This window comes from Rhamphochromis longiceps, linkage group LG10, assembly GCF_057381845.1.
Source record: "Rhamphochromis longiceps isolate RC_006_pf linkage group LG10, R_longiceps_female_GT1.1, whole genome shotgun sequence".
NCBI lineage: Eukaryota > Metazoa > Chordata > Actinopteri > Cichliformes > Cichlidae > Rhamphochromis > Rhamphochromis longiceps.
In genome coordinates this window covers 28,909,458-28,930,177 of record NC_140566.1, presented here as the reverse complement: position 1 = coordinate 28,930,177, position 20,720 = coordinate 28,909,458, and the positions used below count along the sequence as shown (strand labels likewise).

At 39.2% G+C, this 20,720-nt stretch overlaps 2 protein-coding genes across 2 annotated transcripts; one reads left to right on the top strand and one right to left on the bottom strand.

The window, feature by feature from the left end:
• Positions 1-6,560: 6,560 nt before the first annotated feature.
• On the top strand, positions 6,561-11,755 carry plekhb1 (pleckstrin homology domain containing B1). Its single transcript, XM_085421225.1, has 6 exons — positions 6,561-6,812; positions 7,808-7,960; positions 8,275-8,377; positions 8,464-8,503; positions 8,610-8,700; positions 10,678-11,755. The coding sequence occupies exons 1-6, from the start codon at positions 6,776-6,778 to the stop codon at positions 10,809-10,811; spliced, it is 558 nt and encodes a 185-aa protein (XP_085277351.1). The 5' UTR covers positions 6,561-6,775; the 3' UTR covers positions 10,812-11,755.
• A 170-nt stretch (positions 11,756-11,925) lies between these two features.
• Positions 11,926-16,327, bottom strand: LOC146661155 (lathosterol oxidase-like). The gene is made up of 5 exons (XM_085421224.1): positions 16,112-16,327; positions 14,417-14,634; positions 13,771-13,903; positions 13,593-13,693; positions 11,926-13,481 (listed from the first exon to the last, which is right to left on the bottom strand). The coding sequence occupies exons 2-5, from the start codon at positions 14,624-14,626 to the stop codon at positions 13,017-13,019; spliced, it is 909 nt and encodes a 302-aa protein (XP_085277350.1). The 5' UTR covers positions 14,627-14,634; positions 16,112-16,327; the 3' UTR covers positions 11,926-13,016.
• Between the last annotated feature and the right edge of the window lie 4,393 nt (positions 16,328-20,720).

Below are 20,720 nucleotides of genomic sequence, written 5' to 3'. Positions count from 1 at the left end.
CTGTTTTTTTCCCTCTCGTCTTCATACGAGAATTGCTTCATACTGGGTTATTTTCTTTAAAACGGAACGGAGCTAAGAATACATGCTAAGGATTAACTTATTATTATTTTATTTTATTTATTTTTTAGCGAGTCTTTTTTTACGATTTTTTTTGTAGCTGGTTACTTTAACGGACAATTGTTTTTGTTTACTGATTACGGGCAGTTTTTTAAAAGCTGAGTTCAATTACTCCCACGCCTGGTTATAGCCCGACCTTGTTGAATCAAGGAAGCCAGCCAGTTTGACGAAGTTGCAGCCTCTCTGAAAGGGTAACAGATCCATTTCTAAGGCTTTGGGACTCCAGTGAAGCACTGTGAGAACCCCAAAAGTTGATTCTGTTTATCTGGACGTCCATATGAACAGAAACAACTTTTGGGGATTTACTTATCTGGATGACTGAGCATGCATCAAGACACTGTGAGAGCCATTATTCACAAATGGAGAAAAGTTGAAACACTGACGAACCTGGCCTAATCAAAGTCTAGTCTGCACTTAAATCCTTTTAAGATGTATTGAGATGATATTTAACAGGCCGTTCAAGCTTGAAAAATCTCCAGTGTAGCTGAATTAAAACACTTCTGCAAAGAAGAGTGGGCGAAAATTCCTCTACGGCGATGATAAAGACTCATTGCCATTTATCACATATGCTTATTTGCAGTTCTTGCTGCCAAGGGTGGCACATTTAGCAGGGTTTTTCCACACAGGGCTAGGTTTGGATAATTTTTCTTTCCTTGAATGAATGAAATGTTGAAATGTTTTTTTATGATCTAAAACATTTAAACGTGACAGAAATGCAAAACCCCACCCCCCAATAATTAATTAGGTATTGGGCAAATACTCAGATCACTGTATGTATAAAATATATTTTATAAAACATTTATATACAGTCTGCGGTGTATACCAATGCTTTAACACTCACGTAGTTAAAAAAAAAACCACGTTTTTAATGATGTGCATAAAGTGATGGGAACTGACACACGTTTATCACATAAAATAAATTATTTACTGTACATTAACGACATGTGTATGTTAGATTTAAGTTCACTTATAAAGCCAGAATAGTTTTGATTTATGATTACTGTACAACATTGCTTACATTTTTGCCTGCACAGCAATAACTCCTAATAAAGTTAATGCCATTAAATGGCATTTAATCAAACTAGTTTTCAGTTCTCTAACTTTATATAACTGGCAAAAGAATAAAAGGCATGTGTCTTTTAGTGAGTTCATTTTTTTCTTCATTTAGAGTATCACCTGCAACATGAATATGTCAGCGTCACTGGAGTTAACAGGCCTACATAATGTTGCCACCAGATGGCAGCCATGAAGTTTTGTGGGCTCCTGTGGAAGAGAGAAGTTTATGAGTTGTGTGAAGCCAGCAGGGTATCAGTTCACCCTCAGCTCCTTTTCTAATATAGATCCGAAATATATGTGACAATGAGGCTCATGCATGAAAACGTTAACATTAAAAAGCAGTGGTTGAAGATGTGTTTAGGTCGTCAAGACCAATGTAAGAATTTGAAAATGCTCCATGCAGGTGAAAGCCCTGCATTTAGAACATCAGGCCATTACAAGGTAAATCTACTTTTCTGTCAACATCTAAAGTACTCATTCTGCAGGAAAACTGAAAAAAATGTATCACTATGCAGTGTAACGCTATTAGATTTACACAGTGCAGCACAATGCTCCACTGGGGGAGTGGGTCCCTTATGGGCCTGACTTTCCTCTCTGTGCCTCTGTCGGTTAATTTTCTTCAGTTTTCCTCACACAGTTCAAAAACATGCATTTTAAGCTGAGTGCATTTGAGTGTGCCTACAAGATTGAATTTTATCATCATGCCACATGACAGCTTTAAAAAAATTAACAATACAGCAGATGATGGGATATCCTTACTTAAGAAAAAAAAGGCAAATGGATGAATAAGTCATCACAGTGATCGCTATCAGTCATTGATTATCGACAGAAGGCTCTTACTGAGCTCTCATATTTTTCTTTTGCTATTTTACTACTAAAAGCAGCAAACTGTGTATAGACTAGAGATGGACCGATCCGATATTACGTATCGGTATCGGTCCGATACTGGCCTAAATTACTGGATCGGATATCGGAGAAAAATAAAAAATGTAATCCGATCCATTAATTATCACGAAAGCACCTCACAAAACTTGCGACACGCCGTAACTCACCTCAGAACGTTAGCACGTCAGAGCAGTATACATCACGTGATAGAGCGGCTGTGGCATGCGGGACCTGTCGGTGGTCTGGATAGCATGTGGAGCTTCGCTAGCAACCCGGCATTTCATCTCCGACAAAGTTATCCCCGAGAGAAGTAAAGCAAGTGTGTAAGTCCATCTCTGAATGTTTGTAAAGCATTCCTGCGTTAAGCTTAACGAGCGACTGCCTCTCGCTCTCCGGCTGCTACTTCAATCGTGAAACTGCTTAATGATCAGCTGATCGGCTTTTCTGTCGCGACTCCGTCTCTCTTCTTTGTTTTTGGCCCACTTTGCACCAGAAAGAGGAAACCAGCGGCTGAACAACAGCAAAACGTTTAAGCTTGATAAGCTGTTGTTAGAATTTATTTAATATTACTTTCTACTCGAGGATCTTTTTCTACGTAGCTGACGCTGGTAACTGTGCAGGGGCGGATCTAGCAAAGTTTAGCCAGGGGGGCCGATAGGGCATTAACTGGGAAAAGGGGGCACAAAGACATACTTTTCTTTCTTATTCTCATTTAAAATGTCTAGCTTTTAATAAATAATTATCTGACACCCAAAGTTTTAATTTGATGCAAAATAAATAGAAGTCCATTACTGTATATAGTAACTATTAAGTCTAATATATATACCCTAGTAAGCTATAGTACTTTTTCCTTTGGGAAGGTACCATCTGTGCAGTCTGCAATTTTGTTGAAGAAAGATGTTGAATCTATTTAATATTTCTTGAAAAATAATTGATTTCTGTGCATTTTTTTTCACACTGCATCAAATTAAGGTTGATTACGTCGATTAAGCATCATGAGGTGGCGCGTGAGGGGTGGTTGCTGGGAGTTGGAACCCTATTAGTTAGGTTGCTTAATATTTACGCTAAGTACTCTTTAAAATACCAGAATAGGGAGGATGGTGTAGGTTTAAGTTTATTAGATTGATCAGTATTGCTGAACTATTAAATATTTTTTTTGTACACAGGTATAACAGAATAGCTTTAGTGTAGTTGTTGTTTTAAACTTGAGTATGAACTTGCAGACTTGCAAAATGCAGCAAGATATTTTAAAAAACAGTTTTGTTGATTAAAAAACACTATATCGGATTCATATCGGTATCGGCAGATATCCAAATTTATGATATCGGTATCGGACATAAAAAAGTGGTATCGTGCCATCTCTAGTATAGACATATTAGCCTTTTTTCTTTCATAACTGTACCAACCCATTTCAATAATAAGTTTGTTTTTGGCCTGAAAGTAGAGCTTTTAATTGATCAAAAACAAAAAGGTATCATTTTTAATAAAGTTATGCGCAATTTCACTGTAAGTTTGCCAATAATGTTTAGTCTTGAGCTCTGTGTTATACCAGCTCTGTGAGACCAAAGCAGGCTATCAGCCATCTGGAGGAGTCTTTGGCCCCCAGAAGATCCTCAGCATTAAGAAAATTGAAGATTTTAATCTGATTCATCAGCGCATATGCAGCAGTTTAGGGCTGAAAGGTAGAAATGTACCTGGTTTTATGTGCTGTATGTATTTTAGTTTGGTAAATATTAAATAAATAAAACACTTGGAACAAAGATTTAGTTTTAATTGATATTTAACTGTGTCTCAGTGGAGACTGTGGCTCCCTCACATTGATCTGGACTAAAATAACACTTCAATTCATATCTGTATTTCTATGAAGCTTTATTTAGTCATTTATGGATTTACCCAGGAGGATGTTGACTTTTCCAATGTTCTCTCACTGTCAGTCTTCTCCCTTTTTCCATATAATTTTTAATAACTTTAACTATAAAATCAAACACCTGCTAACATAGCCCCTTCACCTTTAGATCACTTCCGAGACCACCGTGCTTCTCAATGGATAAAAAAAAATCTGTGGTGTTATCTCTTTCTGCCAGGAGCTGTTGTGCACGAATCTGTCCAAAGTCCACCCATGGCTCAAATAATGCGACTGTGCCACACCGCCAATGAGTTACAGAGATATCCAAAAGTTTTGTTGACCCACCGAGTAGTGAGTGAGCCGTCTGTCCGCCACTGCAGCTGTGGGAGTTGCACAACAGCAGACAAAAAGCAGCCAACAAACATAGCGTCCCTCTCTCTCCGTCTCTCTTTAGTTTTCCACATTTGTGCTACATTCAGATCATAACCCTGGGGTTTACATCATATCTCCCAACAGTAAATATTTCATACAGCCATGATTATAATTCGGCTCTATCCGTACACAAGCATCTGCAGCTCCTCCAACCTAACCACAAACACTGTGGAACAGTCAGGAGAGTTTTGGGGGAGAAACAAACTGTGATTTGGACCAATTTGTGAGTAAGTCTCGCTGTTGCACTCTTTATTCAGTGATCCTGGAGGAGCAATATGTAGTTCGATGTGTTTATTGTTACTTTACTGATCTATATGTCATGATTTACTTTTAAATAGCTTTCGTGTTTTATAGCTTTGCAGAGGAGGAACATGAAGACAAACAGTTAGACGCAGCACATTTGCTAAGAGAAATCATCAGAAGTTTACTCTCATCATGGGCACGGATGTCATGGTAGTTTGGGGCTTTTAAGGATTTCTCTGAGCATACATCTTTAATGACTAAAAAAAAAGAACTGGGTTCAAGAGTTTGAATTTATTTTGGCTTTTCTCTCATGCACACGGGATCAAAAATAGAGCAGAAAAGGCCATTTTGCCATGTTTTCATCAATAAATGTTCACATTTATCAGGCTCTAAACTCTTGGTGCATGCAAGTGCTCATGAAGTGGAAGAAAGGAAAGAAAAAGCCCATTTGGAGGAACCATTCTTTTTTTAACCACTGTGAAATGTCATAAACTTTACCATTAAATACAAAAATGGCATTTATTCCTGTCAGTGATGCCAAACTGGCTTCTCTCCATTATATAGTGGTTTCAGTACTTTTTCATTCATTCACGAGTTGACGTCAGTATTTTTTGTGGTTCATCCGCCAATATTTACTCACCTCTCACTCTCTCTGGTGTGACAGAAGAACAGCAAGAAGGGAATGTTTACAAGATGGAAGTGAGACCTGCTCTGATGTATAGTTTGGAGACCGTGGCACTGACAAAAAGGTGGCAGAGCTGAAGATGTAATGGTTTTCACTGGTAGCGACCATTAGGGAAGGTTCAGATGAACTGAAGATGTGGAGAAGAGTAATAGTGGGTAAACTGGGCAAAGAAAGATGTCTGACTGAGTTACTGTATATGTTTTAGACTGAGTATTAAATGCCAACATTTTGGGTATACATTAAAATATTTCTATGGCAAACATGATGGAAGCTGGCTACTGAAAAATGTCAGATTATAACTGATTTCAGGGGTTCAACTCTTAAATAAAACAGCAGGAGTTATATGAAGGGACCGAGAGAAACATCACTTAGAGGGGAAAAAAGCTTTAGATAAGAAGAAATATATTAAAATGAAAAATTTGACAATCAGAGAGCGGATTCTGTTCATCAAACACAACAGCAGCACATATACGTCTTCTGACTGCAGTGAGCCGAGCTTTCAAATAAAGACGCCTGCTGGGAATTATGAGAGGCGGCAGTCAAGATTCTCCACGATCCCCACTGTGATTGAAATGTTTACAAGACAAGTCATGCCCTGGATGTCAAATAGCAACTCCTAAAGAAACAGAACCACTTCTGCAACTTCTCTACCATTTTACCTGTGGGTACGTCCTTTTGTGTCCCTTAAAAACAGAGAGGCATGCTCCAGTAAACCATTAACACTCAGTGTATCATCATTATTATTATTAATAAAATCGTATATATTAATATTTAGTTCATGCCGAGTTTCAAAACTGTTCATCAACAATAATCACCAAGTGGTTCATGGAAAAACTGCAACAATGGGAGGAAAGCCGCCATTTCAGAGCTTGTATGGGGTGTGACAACATAACATATTGACACACAGTTAAAACAAACAAACAAACAAACAAAAACTAGTTCCGAATTTAGGAACTGGTGTAAACACACCATCAGGAGACTGAGCTGATGTAAACAAGACCAGAACTTTCTGTAGGCTAGAAAAGGAAATGATGTCATCATGCATCACCTGCAGACATTCTGAGAAGACTGACAGAACTGACCTGGGTAATATTAGGCTAATCCTCTGGATGTTATTTTAGGACAGGGATTAAATTGTAAAAGCATGTCATGCATGTGCAGATGAATCTGTGGATTGAGGCCTACAGGAGTTTAGTTCATGTAATAAGAGTGTTCAACAACTTAAACATTGTGTGGCCCACAGTGCAAGTGTCTGATAGAGAAATCAGTTCAGAAAGAGTGATGGGGGGGTTGAGAGAGGGCGTGGTCTCCTAATCCAGAATGATCCTCTGAATCAGTGTCAGTCCTGGTGAGAGCCAGATTAATCTACCAATACCTCAATATCCGCAGGACAGAGGCCATATAAACCCAGGCAAAGGCCTCCAACAGCAGAGTCTCTTAGACATAAGCAAGCCTTTTGCTCCTGGATTATTATCAAAGCAAACTAATAACAAGAACAACATCCGAGGATTATGGCGCTCCTGAAATCAAGCTGGTTGTGGAGACAGAGTAAGTTTTTTTTTCTTCACAAATTCAGGGAATTCTATAATAAAATTAGTGCTAGTAACTTAAAGGTTCGATTATTCGGTTCAGTTAATGTATAAAAACATGTAGGCTTCATTTTTTGGGTGCTTTAAGAGACAAGACCTACAGGACAAGACTTATAATTAAAATAATATTCACCCATTTCACCTGCATTTGTTAAGTGTAGTGATAAGGGCCGTTGCATTTTCTTTTACTTTTCTGTTTTTAAGGAGTTTGACTAAGTATGAGCATCAACATCTAGACTAGACATGTGACATGTAGCATGTTACATGCACATTTTACCTCACCTTTTTGGGTAAATGTTAAACTGCGTTGAATAAAGTGATAACACTTAGCACAGTGAAATGTATTTGAAACCTTTTGCATTTTTGCAGATTACAATTTTATCGTGGGACAGGCAGTGTGCTGCATATCTCTGTGAAGGCTATCCTTTGAATTTTAAAGCAGCTCACTAAATACAGCTGCCTGCTTCAACCTGCTAACTGCTCGGTTAGATGCTTTGTGTCTACAGATGACCAATACTGCATTGGTTCATAACAACATCCCAGAGTTTTAAAGCTTTAAATTCTACTATCATTTATTAGCTTTATTCTAATCATAGCTAACACATGTGGGCTGTTTTTCATGTATGTTGTGTTGTGTATTTGTGTTAGTGACCAGATTGCAAACTCGACACTGAGGATTTTCTAGAAAACTTCACGCATTATGAAACTCTACCCTTTGTAACTTGTAATCTCATTATTTGTTCTTGGCCATGCCTTTAAGTGGCTTATCAAGGACACTCAATGGAGATACACCTGCTTGGTGGGAGGGGTAGGGGTGGGACTACATTCAAAAGCAACTACTAAATCACCTGAGATGTGAGGCCTGCAACAGAAGGATGTTAAACTGAAGTTTAAAGTTATCCCAGCACCTTACCATGCACTAATTTTACAATGTGGCATGTGTCTCCTCTCCAGCTTCTGTCCTAAAACGCTGGAAGCTCAACTGGTGTGACCTTTGGATCGATGGGAGTCTTTGCTTTTACAAGTCAGACAACAGGCGAGAGCTGGAGCATCGCGTCAGTCTCAAACTAGCATGCATAGATGTGCAGTCCGGTCAGGAATGTGGAGGTACGGCACGGATCTGTGATACAATTATACCCAGAAGCGAACATGTTCCATCACTATTTAAGTGTGAACGCTGACACACAGAAGTGCTTTAAATGTGCAGTATTTTAAAGACCATATTGGTCAGACTGTATAGAAGTTTAGAAGAAAATATCTCATGATAATAGATTACCATGTCCATGGCAAAAACGTGTATTCTTACAGTAGGCCTGGTCGCAGTTTGCTATAAAATAGGAAAGAAGCTTTAGCTCATTCATTCTCACCTTTCGTTTACCTTTAACAAATATGGGTAATTTACTCCTTTAATTTTACTCCAGGTGTGACTCCACCAGAGAGCAATCCCAGGGAGAATCTCGTCGTGGTTCACCTCATGGACGGCTCAACACTCAACCTGTGCGCAAACAGTGAAGACGAATCAATGTAGGTACTCACGCTTCGCCTCATTATTCTCTGATTTACTTCACAACCGTCCCTCAGTTTCTCAGTCCTGCTTGTTTATTTTTCAGAGCGTGGAAACTGACTCTGCTGCAGACCAGAAGAAACCCGGTGAGTGCTTCATGCTTTCTGTAAAAAGCTTAAACACGATCAGCAAGCTCTCAGATAGTGTTTCCACCACAGAGCTAAAAGTAGTGCTTTGCTTTTTTCACTGTAGGTGTTCACATATGACCCATATGATGACTCCTACCAGGCTGTCCCCCTCAATAGCCGCCACACTGTCTACATAACACCTGGAGCAGGACCAGGTAAGATATCATAGCTTAACACAGAAAACTAGACTTATTATCGACTTAATATAATACATAGTACATATATTATAATATGTAGCCATTTTTTTAAAGTATGGAAAATTATAATAGTTCCCTTTAATATTGTAATTTTAGGACAATAAAATTAACCAAGTGGAGCATTTTAAAGAAGCATTTAGCTCTACACTAAATAAATCTAATGCTGCGGTCTATATACTGGATCAAAAACAACAGCATTCATTTGCATTCATTATCCTAGACCATATCCTATCGAGCAAAAACAGGCTGGCTTATGAGGGCTCTTTTCTGAATCCTGTAAACAACAGGGAATTGAAATATGGCAGCTGTCTTCTTCTTCCAAAGAAGCAGACAATTCAACAGTAATCTAAATAATCCATAACTGCTTTGGTTGCTGCAGTATGTTTTATAAAACATGGCACACCACAAGAACTGAGCACTTATGATGTAGCTGGTATGTAGCCTGTGAGGAAACAGTCAGAAAACCCAGAACCATTCACTGCAATTACCTCTGTATAACCTCATCATGTGTGATAATGCATATTTTTTGTAAGGTTTCCCACATGCGACATGTGTTACTCTGAGTACTCTTTCTTGCTGCACTGTTTGCCTCCACACATCTGCTCAGTTTGTGAGCTAATTGAATTCTGGAGCTAGATTTAGGGCACTTGATGCTCCTGCTGGGCGGTGCTTTGAATCAGCAATAAATTAAGTAGAACAAAGCAACCTTTTTTTAAACGTGACAGTGAGCAGTGCTTAGACTAATAACAGTAATTGGTATGCTAATAACAATTTTTCTTTATGATGTTGTAAGTGTTTTATATTTGTGTCCACATTTAGCTGGACACAAGTCCACACACCTGCTCTGTAAATGAGCCAAGAGGCAGATTAGTGGGGCTTTAAATACTTCACTTAATTGGGTTTTAATGATTTTCTTTTAAAAGTAAAAGCCTATAGGATTTTACTTTGAAAGTATTATGCCATGTGTTTTATACATTCACTTCACTTATGTTTGCATTGCTAGCATTGGGTTAAAAGGCCCTTTTGGCTTTGGCAATGCTTTAGTTCTTCATAGGCATGGATTCAACTAAGTACTAGAAACATTCCTCAGACATTTTGGTCCACAATGACAAGATAGCATCACATGCTTCAGATTCATCAGCTTCACATTCACGATGTAAAAATCTCTTGCGCCGCCACATCCTAAAGCTGATCCGCTGGATTGAGATCTGGTGACTGTGGAGAAAGTTTCAGCATGATGAAGTTATGGTCATGTTCAAGAAAACAGTTTGTGACATGGTGTGTTATCCCATGGTTGTAGAGTTTTGTTGAGCCTGTGTGAATTGTATTGTCATTTTCTTGGGCCTAGCTGGGCCAGTGTGGTCTTCTGCTGCTGCAGCCCATCTACACTCAAAGATGCTCTTCTGCAAACTTGGAATGTAATCAGTGGATATTTGAGTTACTGTTGCCTTCCTAACAGAAGTCTGATCATTCTCTTATAACCTCAGGGAATGTTTAGGTGTTTTCATCCAGAAATGATGCTTATGCTGTTTTGACTTCATGTTTTTTGTTTATGCATCGATCTTGCGTTTAAATTTCCAGTGGAAGTGGTAGATACGCGCATGCACTGTGGTTAGTTTTTGCACAGAAGCCCATCGATACTGCAATACCGGCACACTGTATGCCAGTTAGTTTAAGTTCATTTTAATAAGCACAACTGGGATTTGACACGAGCTGATACTTAAATTCGGGACCAGGAAAAAGGCCTTTGTCAATAAATGAGTTCAGTTCATCATCGGTGCACAATCCACAGCACCACAATGATCTTCAAGTTGCGGACTGTTCTGACATTGTCCCTTTTTACAATCCTGATCTGCCCTTATTTTTCTAGACATTCAAAGCGACTGTCATGTTAACACAAATGGTATAAGTGTCTTCTTTCTGTCTATATTTTAGGAACCCACCAGGTGGTTGTTCAAAGGGACCCGTTTGATGGCGTAGTGGAGCATCTAGCACTGGGAATGTTAGCAGGAATGGCAGCCGGGGCAGCCATGCGATCCTTCCTTTGGATGCCCTTGTTTTTTTGCTGAGATGACTGACATTACTGACAGGAGAGCAAAGCCTGCCTGTCACCAAGACAAGGGAGTTGGACATCTAACGAGCATGTGTAGAACAGGCTTTCCCATCATACTTGCTCTGATAAAAAAGCTGCTTTTGTTCTTTATTATGAGCATATAAAACCTGCGTTGTCATCTTAAACGTGTAAAACACTGTCAGATGCTGCTCCCCTGTGTCGTCTGTGTTTTAAAAATACTGGCTGCCACAATATTAGAAGAACAAACATTACGGTTTTAAAGCGTACATACGAGAACGTGGTTTTTGGGAGCTTTGTGCACTTTGTTCTCACTTGTCTTTTGTAAGTTTTGCTTTTACTTGCTGGTTAAGTTTAAGCACCAAAAATTACTTGTTTAGATTTATGCACAAAACTCTTGGTATAACACTACACATTGTACTGCAACAGCACCAAGGTTGTAGAGTTTTACATCACCACTTATGAACGTTTGCAAAGCAGGAAGTTGGTTTTATATAAGAGTTATTTTACCAGTGGAATTCTAGACAAAGTGTAGTTTGTAAGAAATATTAAAATATTAGCACCTCACTAGAAAACAAGTAGATATATTAAAAATAAATTATAATACACTGAAATTCACTTTTGTTTTCACTGCACAACAGTCCTAGCTATACAACCACTAACTAGCATTTTTCATAGCTCTCGTCAGTATCGCTGCCTCGACTACCTGAAGATGGACGGATGACCCAAAAGCTCAGCAGGTCAAACTTCAAGGGACTGAAGACTGCGTCTTAGGCAGTCAGCTTGCCTTTAGGTCAAAGTGTTTGATGAAACCATGGGTTTAAACTACAACTGCAAGTCCAACAACTATGGAAGTTTGAGGAGTCCACCAATAAGGAAAACATTTGACACCCATGAGTCAGTTGAGTTATTTAGTTGAAATTTTGAGACATTAATCCCAAGCAAAAAAAAAAAAAAGTTGTTTTTGGAAGTGGAAACAAGCTTCCATAAAATACAAGCTCTTAAAATAAAATATAAAGAGACACTATTTTCCCAAAATATATTTCAAATTTATTATTGTATTAATATTTCAAAAAAAAAAAAAAAAATCCACAAAGCATTTCTACTCTGTATCCATCAACACACTGACAATGATGCTAATGTAATCTCAGCAAAGACTGACATGAGCTGTGTGATCTTTCGGTGCATACATTTATTGCAGTTCTATGTCGCATGCTACAACTATAGTATTAAAATGCAAAACATGTATTAAATGATCGCGTTCAACTATTCTCTTGTCTTTATAACCAGAATCAGTGCACATGAAAAAAAATCCTGCAGAGCTCGAAAAGAAAGAACCAAGAATATGGAGTTGTATGCATCACACCACATCAGTGCTTTGAGGGGGATGGATGTATAAATGCAGGTCTGTTTAAGGTATGATCCATGTGAGGGCTTAAGAATAAATGAACCACATGTGGCACCCATATTTATCCCACAAACTTTATTCCCTACCGAGAGGAAACTGCCCAGTATATATCTATAAAACACATTTTCTAAGATTTTTTAAATGTTTCAGAATTTCTTTGACATTCTGTTGGCAACGTAATTTCTAACGGTTACTTATAATTGCCATCTTCTCAATATTTTAATTAAATTGCAACAGAAGACACGACTTTTGAAAAATTAAAGTTAATGAGGCCTCTGCTGCTCTTCTCTTACGTTTCTTATGACTCTTAAAAAAATAATAATAATAATAAAAGCTGGAAGTGCAAAGTAGGCATGGCTGATTAGCCAGTGTTTCAACTTTTGGGTTACTCTGATTTATAACCTGTCAAATAAAAACCTCTGCCTTTAGTAGAGCCCTGTGAAATCAGCCTCAGGTCTGGTTTGTGACTGAAGAAGCTCCAGTAGCTCCAGCAGCTCCAGCTTTCTGGTGATCCTCAAGTCTCTTTGCTGCGCGGTTCACAAAAATCTGTTACACTACAAAACAACACCCCATCTCCGGATGTTAGTCGATAGTTTGTGATTGGTATGTGTGTGCAGTCCAACCAGGGGCAGCCGTTTCACATTCACTCATTGCTCCACAAGAACTCAATTCTTACAAAGGCTTATTTGGCACATACATGAACTCCAATTACTCTCCAATACGCTGGGCTTTAGCAAATTGTCTTTACAAAAAAATAGAGATCACTTTCTGAAATTATTCATAACCCGCGTACTGTTACTCCTCCTTACAGGTAACTCCCCTCTGAGCCCGTCCATTCACTTGCCCGTTAGGCTTCGCTTCGTCATTTCCCAACTTTCCCTCTGCTTGAAGTTTCCTGATCAGATCATGGGGACCTTTCCCCATCAGAGCTGACGGGTGCCTATAGGAGCCTCCCAGGCGGTCCCACAGAGTGAAATATTGACCGTAGTTGTAGTCGAAGAAGAGGTGGTGGTCAGTGTGGTGAGCTGAGCCGTTGATGACGCTCGTCAGAGCTCCGGGTACACGATAGTCGCCGTCGTGGATGGAGATGGTCCAGATGTTAACGAAAACGTAAAGAGCCAAGTAGAGCACCTTGTGGAGGGGGAAGAGGAACGGGTAGATGTGGTAGGGCATTCCTTGCAGGAAGCCGTCCACTGGATGAAAAGCATGACTGGCAAAGGGAGTGGGGATCTTCCAGATGTGGTGTGGTTTGTGAAACAGCTGTTGGGGACAAGAGAGCAGTGAGGTCAATAAAGTTTAACGCACGATAAAGACATTTCCACTATTCAGCAATTGTATATTGCCAGTACGAAAAAACACAAGTGTCCTCACCTTGTAAATAAGCTTATGGTGTAAGAAGCGGTGAATCCAGTAGATGCACATGTCAGTAAAGAACAGGAATGAAATCATACTCAGGAAAAGGCCGGGCCAACCTGAAAGCACAGAGGTCATGTCACCGACAAAAACTTTAGGAGAATTTGAAACATTTTCTGCTGCTTCTTCAGCTTACCGAGGGGCGAATCGGCAACATGATCGTAGAGTTTGCTGTAGCCTCTGACTTCAGTGAAAAACAAAGCCACAGTGGGAATGCTGATCACGGGCAGAGAGGTCATCGCATATTTGATTTCTCGCCATACTTGATTCTACAAATAACAATAAGTAACATTTTTTTAATATGTAATAAAATAAATAAGAATGAAAAAAAAATGAAACCAATGTGGGGAATTCCTGTTATTAACTTTGATGGACAAAATTATCAAAGCGCATTTCAAACAAAGTAGTTTGGGGGCTAAAAAAACAAAAATTAATCTCACCCAGCCTTAAAAGACACACAAAGGCTTTCATGAAGAGACCCTCACCCCAGTTAAATGGCCCAATTAAATCACTACATGTAGACACTACATGTCCGTTAGGCAGGAAAAGCATTAACAACACTACAGGAGGTGAAACCAGTAACATAAACAACTATAAAATACAGTTAGTTTCGCAATAAAAACACTATTAATTCTTGGTTTTGAAGCCATAGTGTGCACACGACAGTAATTTGCAAGTGTTCCTATAAATCTGTACACCCTTTTGCAGATACAAAGGTCAATTGATTGCAGGCTTTAGCTCTGCCAACACTCAGTCATAAAAACAAGATATGGGCTTTATACCTCCAAGAAGTGTGGGTGTTTCATCAGATTGTGGTCGAAGATGAAGTAGTAGCTGATGGCTCCCAGGCCCAGGTACAGGACTGCAGCTCCGAGGTTCGTCACCACCAGCAGGCTGATAATCTGCCGCAGGGCTCCGTCTTCAGGCCACGACGCTGGGTACACGTACGGCGTGAAGAAGTAGTAGTCAGCGACATTCAGCACAAGATCCATGGCTGAATCTGTAAAAATACAACAAAAGAAAGTCAATATTTATATCAGAGCATTTCCTTTTGAGAGTGTTGAGAGGTTTAGTCTCCCTTATTCACCTTTAATTTTCTCGCCATCCATTATCTTTTGCTTATCTGGTGTCAGGTCATATTGAGTATGCTAACTGAGGCATTTCACAAATCCTTCTTCCCAGTTGCCCATAAAATATCCAATGGAGGGTGCACAGAAAGTTCCTAGCCGAGTGCCCGAACCTCCACCTCCACTGCTCATTTTCATAGCTTCTAAATTTTACAGCCGTTGCCATCTTAGAGTGATGCAGAGATGGAAAAGTCACAGACTGTATGCCACTCCTGGTTCAGTAACATATGGTGATTCATACAGTGGCGTGCTGTTGCTGCCAGGTAGTGAGTTGGTGGTTTTCCATCAACACCTCCTGCTTAATGCTGATAGGCCACCCTTGGCTGCCAACTGAACATATTCAAATTTAACACCAAACCTGCTACTCCTCTAGGTTCAGTCTTAACTGGCAATGTAGGCAAACAAATGGGCTTAAAGTCACAGACTGCTGAGTTACTGTTGTCTTCCTCGTAGTTGGGTTACATGCTTTTTTGGAACTGTTAGAGCAACCACAGCACTAGTTAGTCTGGCAGCTCGGGAATTTCATAACTAGTTTTCCAATAAATATCAGACAGATGTAGCCAAGATGCAGTCATCTTGGAAGGCCTCCTGGCACTTCCTTTGTGTCATTATCCAACTTAAACTTTATTTTAGTGGATTTTTTAAAAAGTGCATGTATAAAGTCACATTTGTTGAAAAACGCTTAAACTCTTAAATTCATAAATAAGGCTTTAATTTTTCCCCCCATCTGAAAGTGGTACTTTTACCACCTTCTTTGCAGTTTGCATTTCTCCCACAGACTTAACGGCAGGTGCCCATCAGGCGTGTAAATCAGACTCATAGTTGGAATTCCACCAAAAGAAACACCTGACGGTGGCATTTACCGACACCAAGCGTGCCGTCGGCCGCCTTTCTTTGATCACTTTCCTGAACCGGTTAGATCAGATAACATAGCCTAACTGTCACATACACATAACGGTAAGTGAAAGAGCCCGGAGTTTGTAAAAATCACAAAAACCGAATAAGCATCTGCATTGTCCGTCTTTAACATTACCGTTTCCGTTTCAACCGAAACGCGTAAAGTATTTCGTCACAGCTCCACATCGCTCACTTTCCTCTAAGAAAATTAAAAATGGGTATTTGAAACATGAAAAATGAAGGCTGGATGGATGTACACTGAAAAGTTTTGCAAAGCACATACATGAACGCAAAAACATGACAATAACTACTCGTTATGCGTAGAAACCCCATTTTTTGCAGAATTTGGCTTCACTAAAGGGACTCCAAAAAGGCTTAATCGGGTTTAAATACAACTAACCTGGAGTGTCACACTATTAATATAAAGTTACAGCCATGTAAATAGCACTGTACCTTTTCTTGGTTGCAGGTATCCCGGAACAACGATGGAGGGAGGCTCACTCAACTAAAGTCGGGCAGACGACCAATTAACAGCTAGTTTCCCAAAACGTCACACGAAGATTCACCAATGAGCGACGAGTTTTTCATCACGGCAGGGTTGTTGTGTTTTCCTATTGGCTAGTCGAAGGATCTGATCATGGCGTTACTGAATCTGTGCTAAATGTCCTGCAACAGCTGGATCATCAGGACAGAAGATGAAACACCTTAAAGGAAGTTTTACCTGAACGACAAAACGCCCCGAATGCGCTCCATTATAACTTCAGAACTACAGAACAATAGTAGCAAAATTAATTTACAAACTTTAGGTACTGAAAGTCATTCAGTGTTTTTCACTTCCCTTGTATTAAATGGAAGGATTACATAAATATGGGAGCCATTGCTGCAATTCGGCATCCTCCAGCATCTGCACTGCACTTTAAAAAATGACTTTTAGTAGTCTTTCCATGACTACACTAGTTTGCTTTAAGACAAAACCCAGATACAGCACTGAGAAACTGTTAAACTGTGACATGCACAACATAATTGGAGACGACACGTTAACTAAAGCATCCTCTGTGTGAGGATCTAAACGTATTCTACGCTAGATTCGACACAGCGAACACCATGAGACCGGACAGTGTGATTTGATTAAAATTAAACCCAGACAGATAAGTATTTTAATGCAATTGAAAAGCAAAATTATATTCCAATATGAAATAATTACATTTGGCTTGCTGGGACAGTAGAAATACCTTAGGCTGCACTGTCTTTAAAATAACTTTCCCAGCTTTATACCTCTCTTGTCTGACTGTGACAGTAGATAAAATATAGCAACTTTTATTTGTCCCAAAGGTGGGGAATTCCTACAGCACATATTCATAAACATTAAGGAATAACATAAATATGTGATAAAGTCAAAATGAGTTAACAATAGCTTACTGGATGTAAGCCACGCTTTCTCCTTCCAGATGAGTATTGTGCCTTCAAATTTAACTTGAAATGGAAAAAAAGTATACAAAATGATGCAGTTTGATGTTAATGTCAGTGGTGACAAATTCCTTTTTATTGTGACAGAAACAAACAAACAAAACCCTGACGCCTGTCTAACCACAAGATGTCAGCAGTGCTCTAATGTACAAGTGAGAGCAGCCTCAGCCGTTACTGATATATTACTCATGACTGCAGGCACTATGGGAATATACAGAGATTTTATGGTAGCACCACTGGACGTTAGTGTATTTTAGTGTAACACATGGATTTATTACTGGACACACTATTACCTTCAATGTGAAAGTACAGGATTATTATAGGAAAAAGCAGTAAAATGGTTATAGCATAACCCTTCATAAAAGCTTTTATATTATATTATATTATATTATATTATATTATATTATATTATATTATATTATATTATATTATATTATATTATATCCAGTGGGTCACTTTTTTTAATCAAGATATCTAATTTTAAATAAGCCACAAATGGAGAATCGGAGTTACGTGTCTCTTCTTTAGTTGTGATTTTGTTCAAATTCAGCTGTTTTGCTTTCATGACATACACCTTAACAGAGCACACTGCCATTTTCCATTTAGTTTTCATTATGTTTATCATACATCTTTATGGTTATATTACTGCATGTTATATAACATGATATTCAAATTTATATACAATATTAAGAATTTATTTGTGTAATATAAACACAAATAACACCATGTTTTACTGCTTGCAGTGATGAGTCACTGAGCTTCAGTCCAGTTCTTGTGTAATTTGGCATACCTCACCCTTTTCCCTGTTTCCATTTCTTATGAATGGTTTCTCAACATCCACCATTTCAATGAGGAGTAGAGTGGTGGATGCGAACAGTAGATGGATCAATGGAAGGACCAGATACACCTCTGAGATCTCGTGTTGAGTCTTTGCTGGATTTTCTCCTGTTTCTTAAGGATGTGACTTTCAGATACTGTTCAAGTTTTGTAGATGAAGTTTTAATTTTTTGGTCTGTTGCTCCTTCTTTCGTACTCAACTTTGTTTCATCCAGTTTTCTGAAATACTTTACGACACCCTACCAAGCATGCCGAGATATTCCAGGTTTTCGATTAATAGCTCTTTGGGAATCACCTTGTGGGTGCAAAACACTATTTTTATGCCTGTCAAAGTGTGATTATTGGCATTGTTGCACTTTCAACAAAAGAAATGGGAACACATTGTGTTTTTGTAACAGGCTGCTAGTAACAAAATGCCTGAAGAGACTAAAATCAAAGCTGGTTCTTTGCTAAGTTTTCTGTTATCTGTGGACACGATGCCGATTCATCCCTTGAGTTACGTCCTTTTTTTATGCTTGAATGATTCATAGGTCAGTCTTATTGTGTGTCACGACAAATAGCTTAAATGCAACACAGTTGTGGAGTAGCGATATATATAAAAATTCATCAAAGACGATAAAGCAGAATTAAAAATGTCTCAGTAAATGTAGGAGAGACAGCAACAAAGTAGTTCAGTATATCACAGTGGACAGTGCAACAAAGTGACAGTTTACACAGAAGCCACGGCCACAGCAGTTTTCATCCTCAGCTGGAGGGATGTATCAGACATTGCAGGTGTCTGAGCATCATCTAGGTCTTTAACACTGCTCTCCTCTGCCAGGGTCAGCTCATTGTGTCCACACCTCTCAGAATTGTTCCCTTTGTGTTACTGATTTTAAAGCACTGATATGCCAGTTGGTTCTTGGTCAGTGTTGACGTTGGACTTTGTTGTGTGTAACCTCTTTCATTGGGTCTGCTGTCATAGTAGGCCATAGCCTGTTTTCTCAGCAGACTCCCCAACGTCTGACTCCAACATCCCTCTTTTATTATTATTATTATTATTATTTTTATATGTTTTGACAGATACAACCAGTGCCTGCTTGAACCGAATACATCAATAATAATATGTTGCGTGTATGAATTAAGAGTCGATTTGAGGGGAACTCACTCTACTTTAGAGGGAAGTTGCTGTTTTAAATACACCAAGAGTTGTCTAGCAGGCTGTGAAGTCATCTCCCTCTGTGTGCAGAAAAACACGCACCAATCAGGATATCTGCAGAGAGGCAACCATCACGCTGAGCTCCAGATAACCTGCTGTTCATCATCTCCTCAGTAGGCAAAAACAGTGGATGTGTCACTTTGAGAAATGTAATCAAAAACTGGAGAAACTTGCTGCAACACAGTCACAGATTAATGTTTCAAGTCATAATATATTTGATTGTCTTGCCACTTCACTGGTTACAATTCATGTCTGCAGTGAGCAATTGTCATTATCGTTATCAGTAATCACAAACTTTTTTCTTTTTTTACTCAGAAAGATTAATTTAACACTTTTCAGCAGCTCCCAGCATCACACTGGCGAAGCTGCATATATAAACCCGAGTGCACCTGAGCCCGAATAAACTGGATATATTTCATACTGACACACGAGAGCCACTTAGCAACATGTCAGCCTGCGAGTTTCAGGTTAAAGCGCACACCAGATCATTCACAGAAGAACACGCCACCGAACACTTGTGAATGACGTGTCTTTATTGACCAAATGAATCCACATCTTGGTCATATTCGTCGAGAGGTTTGTTGGATCAGACCGTCCTGCGCGTAAACCATCCAAACGGTCACGAGGACCACTTCACCTCCTCTTTTGGATTTGGTTACTGCAGGCCACAGCTGCTGCTGTTTAGGCAGTTTTGGGACTGTGGCTGCATCTGCTCATAAATAACACAGTCTCATAAAATTTAATGAAATGAGAATTAACTATGACACATGGATTAGGCTGTATGAATACTGCAAACATCATTTTCCTCTACTTTTTGAATGGATGACAAAAGCATTTTTCATCATTACCATTCATAATGATGCACATTGCAACTTTGGCTTAAAATATTTTTTTAAATGACTGGAGGACAGAAATAATTCAGCTCAATTTTATTTATACAGCGCCAAATCACAACTGTCTAAGATAAAGACCCCACAATATAAAACCACAACAATCAAATGACCAAGGACTTGGCGACAGTGGGAAGGAGAAACTCCATTTTAACAGGAAGAAACCTCCGACAGAACCAGGCTCAGGGAGGGGAGGGGCCATCTTTGTGAGCAGTTGGGAGTGATGTGAAGAAGCCAGGACAAAAGACACACTGTGAAAGAGAGCCATAGATGAATAATAACTAATGATTAAATGCAGAGTGGTGTGTAGACACTAGTGAGTGAAGAACAAACACTCAGTGCATCATGGGAAGCTCCTGCAGCGTAACTAAGGGAGGGTTCGGGGTCACCTGATCCAGCTCTAACTACATGCTTTATCAAAAAGGAAAGTTTTGAGCCTGGTTTTAAAAGTAGAGAGGGTGTCTGGCTCCCAAATAAAAATCTGGAGCTGGTTCAACAGAAATACAACAACAAGCCTGGAGGAAAGAGTCTTGATATATTGTAACTACTCACATCCCGTTAAAGTGTTCCTGGCATTTCAATTCAGAAAGTGTCCACAAACTGAATCTTCAGCTGAACCAGCTATTCTGAGCCATTATTGTTATTGACCAACTCGGACTCGTTTTGCATT

Coding starts and splice junctions, on each gene's coding strand:
- plekhb1 (XM_085421225.1), top strand. CDS start 6,776: ATGGCGCTCCTGAAATCAAGCTGGTTGTGGAGACAGA. Junction 8,378..8,463: donor AACAGTGAAGACGAATCAAT/GTAGGTACTCAC, acceptor TTTATTTTTCAG/AGCGTGGAAACTGACTCTGC. Junction 8,701..10,677: donor AACACCTGGAGCAGGACCAG/GTAAGATATCAT, acceptor TCTATATTTTAG/GAACCCACCAGGTGGTTGTT.
- LOC146661155 (XM_085421224.1), bottom strand. CDS start 14,626: ATGGATCTTGTGCTGAATGTCGCTGACTACTACTTCTTCACGCCGTAC. Junction 13,904..14,416: donor AACACCCACACTTCTTGGAG/GTATAAAGCCCA, acceptor TGTTATTTGTAG/AATCAAGTATGGCGAGAAAT. Junction 13,694..13,770: donor TGTTGCCGATTCGCCCCTCG/GTAAGCTGAAGA, acceptor CTGTGCTTTCAG/GTTGGCCCGGCCTTTTCCTG.